Here is a 9344-nt window from a genome sequence, read left to right as displayed (position 1 = left end):
TACTCTTTCTTCATTGTTGTATAATGTGTTAAACTCTTATTCTTAAGGGAATTACTCTTTCTTCATTGTTGTATAATATGTTAAACTCTTATTGTTAAGGGAATTACTCTTTCTTCATTGTTGTATAATGTGTTAAACTCTTATTCTTAAGGGAATTACTCTTTCTTCATTGTTGTATAATGTGTTAAACTCTTATTCTTAAGGGAATTACTCTTTCTTCATTGTTGTATAATGTGTTAAACTCTTATTCTTAAGGGAATTACTCTTTCTTCATTGTTGTATAATGTGTTAAACTCTTATAGCAGTGATCTAGCAACGAACGTGTGTGTGCCCATGAATAAAACTGAAATAACAAAATAGTTATTCCACAAACCCTTACAACGCTAGTATCTCCTTTGAATAATCACTGCTGGTGTTTTTACTTATATGTTTTTCATTCAAACATCTGGCATAGTGGTTAGTGTAAAAGATTGAGTATTCTAGAGTTGTGAGTTCGAAAAGTGGTACTAATGAACGTTTTTTTTACTAGTTTTTGGTTGTGAGTGTGTTATAGGAGTGGATGCCACTGTTCAATTAATAATAGCCTCCTGACGACTTCTGCTGCCGACTGGTTTCTTTTCCTCTGATCTACAGCTCAAAATTATGGTCGTTCTAGACTGATCCATAGGGATCACTGATTTGGCTGTCTAGGCCACTTTGCACATATAAGGTGTCGTTCTCGTTCAAACTTTGTAAAAACAGTTTTAAAAACTGGAGAGTTTGAAGAAGTGCCACACTTGGGGTACGAACAATATCAAACATTTTTAACCCTGTTTCAATCTGTTTTTCAAGATGTTACGTGAAGCACACTATTTTTTTAGTTGTCGATATTTCGATATATAGAACTTTTCAAAAATGAACAACACATCTTCTTCATTAAATACACATTTATATTAACTGTTGCTTTTCTTTACTTATTTATTTTTCATAGAGGTATTTGAATGCCGATTTCTTAAGTCTCCCTATTTGCAATTGTTTGGAAAACTTGTATGTAATATTCTTGATTTTAGTTTCATCTTTGTAACATAAATTCGCTTCATTTTTCACTTATTGTAGTCCTTAATTTTAAACTTAGTGTACTAATATGCTAGAAAATGCTCCTGGAATGTGAGAATGAAAAGGTATAAAAATGGATAAATATTTCATAATGTTGTCGTTCGTTATTAAGCAAAAAGCTACCTATACCAAGGTCTATATGTGCTTTGCCCATCACGGGTACTGAAACCCTGTTCCAAGCTGTACAAGTCCATTTGTGCCACTGGGGTACAGTGAGTAGAGTATAAATGACATTTCACATATGACTGATGACGGAGAGGAAAAGAAAAAAAAGTGTTAAAACGTAGGAATACACAGATAAGTGTTTTTCAAATATCACTGCTGAGCCTCCTAGTGACACAATGGTAAATCTGAGTCTTAAACGCTAGAAACCAGGTTTAGATACCCATGGTGGGCAGAGCACAGATAGTCTTTTGTGTAGCTTTGTGCTCAACTACAATCATCACTGATTTGCCAGTATTCTTAGTTACTATTGGCTATGTCTGTACAAAAGTGCTTTATGGTAAGTTTCAGATTGTAAAATTGTCTTTCTTATTACTGTTCGGATCACTGATTGTTGATAGAATATGACAAATAAATTATTACTGACAAGACAAAAAGTACTTTCATCTTTTCAGTCGAGATAATATAAATGTAAGGACTAAAGAATAGGCAGCTTATGTTCTTGCCTTTTTTACATGGTTATGTTCTTGTACACGCATAACAAAGGAAAAAAAAGTTTAGTAAGTTTAAAAGGCAAACAAATAAGTGACCAATTTCGTTTTTTCAACATTTTAACATGTTTTGGAATGAAGCATCATTACGTCTCTGTTGGTTCTCTTTCATCTAAAAGAATCATCCTTTACAGCTTTCAACAGAGCTTGAAATCTCCGCATGTATTTCATACATGCTATAAATGTTACTCAATTATAAAACAGTGATGTCTTATATAACTAAAGCTGTAATAATGTGAAATTTATGTAAGAAAACTTGTCTACTTATAATTATACATGTTCCACTGTTTTCGCCATTGTTTCAATCGTCATTTCTAGCTCAAATTGTGCGTTTGTACAAGGGTAGTCAGTTTATACCTCTACAAATGTTTAAAACCTGAAGCTTCCGTTCGAGCTTCGCCCCCTAGGCCTGCTAATTCTCATTTTTCTCGGCTGTCTTACCAGTTTTTGCGAATCATCTGTTACTCACAGTAGGTAAGCCATTTCATGTTATCTCTATCGTCTGCAGCGAGTATATTTTACCAGCTGTTGTCCGTTTTACGTTATCACACCAATCTTGAAAAATACATTATTGTCTGTGGCACTTTACTTATTTTTGTCCTATATGTTGTCAGGACATACCTCTTGATCCCAAGTGTTATAATAGTTTAGAAACTATTTCATTGCAGCAGTCGTAATTTTACTGCCATCAGAATTTCTAGACTGGTTCCAATATTGTTATTTTGCTAAGCTAAACAATCTGAAGAAATAACGTAGTATCTAAATCTAACACTCTGCAGAGGTAATAAATTATCTGTTTCTATTTATTTTTCATTATCTTTTTGTATTTATTACATACATCTGTTTGTATTTTATTGTTCTACAGTAATAAAGAATCAATATGCATCTTATTAATTCTTTTAAAGCATTCGTATCTACTAGACCTGATTATTTTTTTAACAATTCAAGAGATTCTAGTCGCGAAAGAAGTGTTGAAAAACGTTTATGTTATATGAACCACACTATAGAGAACTCCAACGGCTTCTTGACCAAAACTTTTAGCTATCAAATCTACTTAAATAGCAAATTAGATTTCTTCAAGTACATTTCCTTCAGAATACAAGAAAACAAAATAATAGAACAAAAGAAAATGTTTTCTCTTTCCTTACGCTGTGATTCTGGTGTGTTGTGTCTTTATCAATATACTTGTCCTTCTTTCTTATGCTGTTGTTCCTTAGTTTTTGATGCTTTAAAAATGAGTTTCAAACATCTTTTGATAACGTTCCATAACTAAATCCACTGAATTAGTTGGAGTTTGGTCTTAATGCAAGCCTGAGAACTGCACACAACAACAGCTGAATTAAGTGTTACTTACTTGGACTTAAGTCTGTTTTATGATGAAAATTCCCATTCACACTGAGCAGCTGATATCAGCAGCACAAACATGGTTTCCATTATATGTAGAAGATTTTGAAATCTATGCGAAATGGTTCTTTTGTCAGCATAACCTCCAATAAACCTGTGTAGGATTTGTTCATAAACCGACATTTGACCAATGCTTCAAGCATTTTCCGTTCTGTTTGAACTGCATCAACATTGCAAACGTTATGAGGGCCACTTAACCAATTCACTAAGATTTCTATCTGTTTACTCCCAGCGTTAACGAGATCATCAGACAATTCATTATGGCAGAAAATTTAAAATACTGTATCACTTTGAAACCTCCCGGTGGAAGCTAAATTATATTGCGAAACCTAGACGAAGACCACCTGACTGTGATTGTAACAGTTTTTCAGTTTGTGTCTTTAAGTCGTTTTTAAAAATGTCATCAGTCTGAGAACCCTTAAGTTTAGCGTCCAGAAAAATAATCTTGATAAAGCCACTGTCTTCCTCCCTGTGAGCAGCATGAAATCGAGAATCCACACTTTGCAAAAATTTCTTTAGTTTTCCAATTTTTGAATGGATTTTTAATCCAACTACTAATAATCAAAAACAGAGTTCTCAGTTACTGCAACAACATCGGAAAATATATTTTACTAGAATATAAGGCTAGATTTTAACACCTGAGAAAAACAAAATCCTTAAAAAAAAGTAATTTTTTTCCCACTTCCTGTATATTCTACTCTTCCTTTAATATATGTGTTTTAGAAAGTGGAAACAGATGTTTCTTGTGGTGATGCAAACCATGTTTTATTTGCAGTAGTTTGTTTTGTCTTATTCTAGTTATGTTCAGGGATTATGCTTATCAGCAGCTAAAACGAATAACACCAGGTATAACACCAACAATAACCCGTCTTGCCGATCTGCAGGTTTTAGAAATTATTGGCTAATTGTATCTTTTAAATCTTACTATTGTAGAAATATTTATTTATTTATTTGCAGCCAGTAGTTTTCTTGTTTGAAAAGTGCCCAGTATTCAATTGTTGCGAGCGGAAGCTACATCCAAAGTTTTTTTGTGTATATTATCTTTTACCTATATAAACTAATTTATTATTAATACTGGAAGTTGTCAGAAATCATATTATATGTAAGTAAATCTCTAGTTTTCCTCTTTGACATGCAGATGTCTGTTTACAGTTTTCTATCTTCAACATAATTGCAACCTAGTCTGTTATAGCCATTACAAAAGTGATTGAATTTGTCTGTTTATTTTGTGTAATGCATAAAGTTACCCAATGGGTATCTCTACTCTACTCATCGTGAGCATCCAAACATGATTTTTAGCGTTATAAGTCCACTGACTTTACCGCCGAACACCGGAGGGCAAAATCTTCTATGAAGGTTTGACTGTTTTTATTTTTACCATATTCTTTAAAGGACTTGTTTCAGATTTTGCTGTTGTTACCTTAACGATTTCAGTAACCACAAACTAACCTTTATCGTAATCTCTATTGCTGTTTATGGTACTCTTAAGGATACATTTTTATGTAATTAACTTTCTTTTTTGTCATTAGCAATTACCAGAAACTGTTTGTTGTTTGTAGTTGCCTATTACATATTATTTCCAGTCTTGAAAAAAATATCTCTTAACAACAGCAGTTTATTTTTCGTTGGCACAAAGAAACTTTTAATAATTATTTATAGCTCGTCGGTATATTTGTTTTTCTTTTCTCATTCTACTGCAGCAGACGTGAGATATGTTTTATTTTAATTATGAGCTGGTTATTAATGTCCAAAATATTTAAAGAACAATTTGACAGTAAAAATGCTTATGGACTGCATGACCGAGTAGTTAGTGATTCAATACCGTTGTCGAAAGGTTGTAGGTTCGAGGCTTGTCGTATGGTTGTATAAAATGCGTTATTCCAGTTGTTTCAGTTCACTCATTCAGGTAAAGAGCGTTTTCATTCTTCTCACATTGTATCCGTAAATTGTGTAAGATTTCGGCGTAAGATCTATTTGACTTTTCTTTTTCTCATTATCAGTATTTCTTGTTTCTTTGTTTCAGAATTTCGTGCAAAGTTACAAAAGGACTATTTTTACACAACTGTCTCTAAATGCTAACTAGAGAGAAAGCAGCTAATGAACAGCATCTGTCGCTAACTCTTAGATTCTCTTTTATGACTTAACAGTGAGATTTAATAGTCACTCTTATCGTTTCCCGAGGGAACAGTGGTTAGTTTATGGATTTAAACATAACAATCCTGGGTTCGATTCCCTCCGAAGGATACAGGAGATCTTCCAATATGGCTCTGCTCTGAAACAAACAAACGAAGCTACTTTTAGAGCATATCTACGGCTCTAAAATACGAAGTGCTGTTTTCCAAGCGCGGATCACAAAACAGGAACCCTGAGATCCGCAGTTCAAGCACGTTAATCACTGGATCTTTCTTGTTCAAGTGTTAAAAAATAATTAATTTCTGTTCTGTAACCGCCATTAAACTTTAAGCGCTGTATGTCGTTCTCTATTTCTCCTTGTCCCGGCAATTATTAGGAATCGCTTGTTACTTTTAGCAGTGATTCTCATCTTTCCACACATATTCAAGAATTAATTGTCTTTTCCATTATTTTGTATTGTTCTAGTAGTTTTTGAAACCTCATGATAATATGTGCAACAATATAGCAGCTAGACGCTCCGTTTAACCTTAGAAGTCCTCAGAGGCCATCTATCTACTGCTTCACAAAATCTTACCAATTTTCAAGGACCATCTCTTTCTTAGAGCACGCTTCTTCTTGGTACCTGTTTACTTGGTTTCTGTAGCTCTCTATTTCAAAATAGCTTATACGTTTTCGTAAGCTATTGTTTTCCGCAGCAATCTGTTTTGTAACACTGTAGCAACTTGCAAGAACAATACATTTCATGTAGCATTTTTCCTTCACGAAGCCATAGTGACTTTCAGAAATGATCTATTTTCTGCATTACTATGCTTTATGACATCTTACAAGTCTACATAGACAATGAATTTTCTACAATATACTGCTTACAACATCTCAGCATTCTCCTGCAATACTCTAGGTCATGACACTATGCCCATCATTAGAAACTACAGTCAAACATCGATATAAGGCGCTAGTTGGGGTCCAAAAAATTCGACCGCGTTGTATCTGATTGCGCCTTATACCGATTTGATTACACAGTATATTTTTTTGACCCTCGGGGTGAGCGATAATGCAAAATTTACGCGTTTTGTAGTGAAATAAAGAAAAACAAACAAAAAGATTGAAGTGGATTTGGTTTTTGATTTTTGATCACATTAACCGGATGATTACATTAAGCAGTGGTAATATTAAGCGGCGGCCTCTGTAGAAACCCCAAAAAATTTGGGGCCTAAGACCCCATCGCGCCCAACTGATTATCGCGCTTTATCGATGCGTTTTATATCGATGTTTACCTGTACTTGTCTTCTGTAGCACTCTGTCTTATAAAACTTGACCAGTCTTCCGAAACGACACAATTCCTGTAACATACTGAGTTTAATGTTTTAGCAATCTTCATCACTATACTTTATAATTATCTTACCTATAGGAACCTTAAAACATTTCGTAGACATATAAAAGTATTTGTGTTTTGTTTTGTATGTTACTGGTTTTCAGTTACAATTTATTTGGTTCACTCATTTGTTCACTTTACCTTTTAAGTATCACAAACACGTGTTGAGGATTATGATTTGCTTGTAGCAGTTTGTGGCCTTGTATTTTAAGATATTTCTAGAAATAACTTGGCTGAGATTTTTAGATCAGTTTGTCACTTGCATCACCTTGAGTTCTTTTATTTTCAGAGATTTCTAGATTTAACTCTTCGCTTACAACTGTCTTTTCATACGAACCTTGAGATTTCCCGATTCAACTTGTCGCTTTCACACTATCCTTGAGATTTCTAGACACAATTTGTCGCTTTCAGCTGTTTGCATCCTTACATTTTCAGAGATTTCTAGATTTAACTTGTCTTTTGCAACAGTCTCTTTCATACTGTTTCTGCAACTTTACCTGTTCACCTTTTAGTTATAGAAGTCTGCTTCTTGTTAACACTATAAACCATCAGAAGATATTTATTGCCTGGATGTGTCTGCTTGAAATTTCTATCAGAAATGAAAAAAACCAAAACAAAAAAACGTTTTTATTACTCTAGCAACATGCAGTAAACATATCATCTAATAAAATTTAATGTTAGTTCAGCGGTTTCAGGAGTAATTTCGTTTGTTTGTTTGCTTTTGAATTTCGCGCAAAGCTACACGAGGGCTATCTGCGCTAGCCGTTCCTAATTTAGCAGTGTAAGACTAGAGGGAAGGCAGATAATTATCATCAACCACCGTCAACTCTTGGGTTTGACTTGTTTTGAATTTCACGCAAAGCTACTCGAGTGCTACCTGCGCTAGCCGTCCGTAATCTAGCAGTGTAAGACTAGAGGGAAGGCAACTAATCATCACCACCAACCATGTGAATGAAAGGGCGAGCATGTTTGGTGTGACGGGATTCGAAACCACGACTTTCAGATTACGAGTCGATGTCTTAACCACCTGGCCATGTCGGGATCTAAATATACCTTGCTTGCCAGTAAAAGTAATTTCGTACTTACACTAAACAGTTTCTTCTTTCATTCAAAGGTATTTATTGTCAAGTGTGTTATGTGCAAAAGCGTATTTTTTATTACTTGAACCGATATTCAGGGACAAATCGTAATATGTAATATCCTTCATTGAGCATCTGCTATTTGTTAAACTACATTATTTTGTTCTATCAATCTCGCTTTGGAGGATTTTTAGGCAGAGTTAATTGTGCTGAATTTGAAGTTTTAGTAGATTATATCTGTCTGGAGTATAGGTGCATATAACAGGTCCCTTTTTATTTTCTGCAGAGGTTTCCGTCGTGTTACACTGAACAGTCCTGAGAAATCTTCTGTTACATGTTGTCGATCTTTTTGTTGCTACAAGATCTCCTAGAGACGACCTGTAAAAAATTAGCAAATCTTTCTTTAACCTACAACCCAGCAAACATTATATTTCATCTGGTACTCGCTGGATTTGGATTTTCAATTCCACACTATAGGTTGTGGGCTTTTGGTTACTTGCATTGACTCTTTCTAGTCTTTGTAGGATATCCGTGCTACTTCCAACTGCCAACTTATTGTTGCTATCAGTAAACTTTCGTGAACGAATTGCTCTCTGTGTGCTCATCAGGGGTTCGGTGGCATGCCTGTAAACTTACAACGATTGAAACTGGGTTTCGATACCCATGGTGGCAGAGCACAAACAGTTCTTTGTGCATCTTTATGCTTAACTTCCAACAAACAATTTTTTGTTGATTTATTTCTTGTTACCCAGAGAAAACTTAGGACACATTTTTTAAGGATAATTTACTATCCATAATGGTTCCTTTTAATTATTCCCAATCTTCGATAAGCCTTTTTTACCTGCACAAATCTATCTACGTCTCGTTAACTTCAATAGTATCAATAACAGTCAGTTTGTTACTTGTTGCTGATTACTCTTTGTTATCTTAACAACAGTAGAGGGCTTTTGCCACAAATAGAAATTAATGCCACCAGACATACACACATAAATATATATGATTTATGACCTGTGTCAATCAGCTTTTAAGTATCTCATGCAATCGCTTATTGGAAGGAATTTGTAAATAACAAGTCTGTTCTATTTGCTTCCTGTGATTTTCACTTGCTTCACAAAAGCGAAACGAACGGTAATAATGTACAAATATGCTTAAAATGAAAAAGTAATGTGCCATTTGTTTTCCTTTTAAAGGAAGTCATTTATCTGCGTAATTTAGCGTAAGTATTTATCAACATTGCTTTAAAGTGTATCCAGTTTTTACAGAAATTCTGCTCTGATTAAAGAATTCCAATCTTTTGTTTCGTCCCGGTATTGCCAGGTAGTTAAGGCACTCGATTCGTAATCTAAGAGTCGCGGGTTCGAATCCCTGTCACACCAAACATGCTCGCCCTTTCAGCCGTGGGGCGTTATAATATCCGGTCAATCCCACTATTCGTTGGTAAAAGAGCATCCCAAGAGTTGGCGGTAGGTGGTGATGACTAGCTGCCTTCCCTCTAGTCTTACACTGCTAATTTAGGGACGACTAGCGCAGATAGCCCTCGTGTAGCTT

The 9344-nt window shown here is 34.7% G+C and overlaps 1 protein-coding gene across 7 annotated transcripts in view; it reads right to left on the bottom strand.

Moving 5' to 3' along the window:
• Window positions 1-6137: 6137 nt before the first annotated feature.
• LOC143256811 (uncharacterized) overlaps window positions 6138-9344 on the bottom strand; it is a 222196-nt gene continuing 218989 nt past the window's right edge. For 4 of the 7 annotated variants that reach the window (XR_013031513.1, XR_013031521.1, XM_076514525.1 and 1 more), the window contains one exon: window positions 6138-7306. Coding sequence is in view for 2 of the 7 variants with exons in the window: in XM_076514526.1 (XP_076370641.1) it covers window positions 7219-7306 (88 nt within the window). In the remaining 5 variants the exon portion in view is untranslated. The remainder of the gene's footprint in view (window positions 7307-9344) is intronic. The other 3 variants (XR_013031517.1, XR_013031519.1, XR_013031505.1) reach the window with 3 other exon arrangements.

The sequence above is a fragment of the Tachypleus tridentatus genome, chromosome 7 (genome assembly GCF_004210375.1).
Source record: "Tachypleus tridentatus isolate NWPU-2018 chromosome 7, ASM421037v1, whole genome shotgun sequence".
NCBI classification, from domain to species: domain Eukaryota; kingdom Metazoa; phylum Arthropoda; class Merostomata; order Xiphosura; family Limulidae; genus Tachypleus; species Tachypleus tridentatus.
Note: the sequence above shows the minus strand (reverse complement) of the source record. Positions and strands in the feature narration are given on the sequence as shown.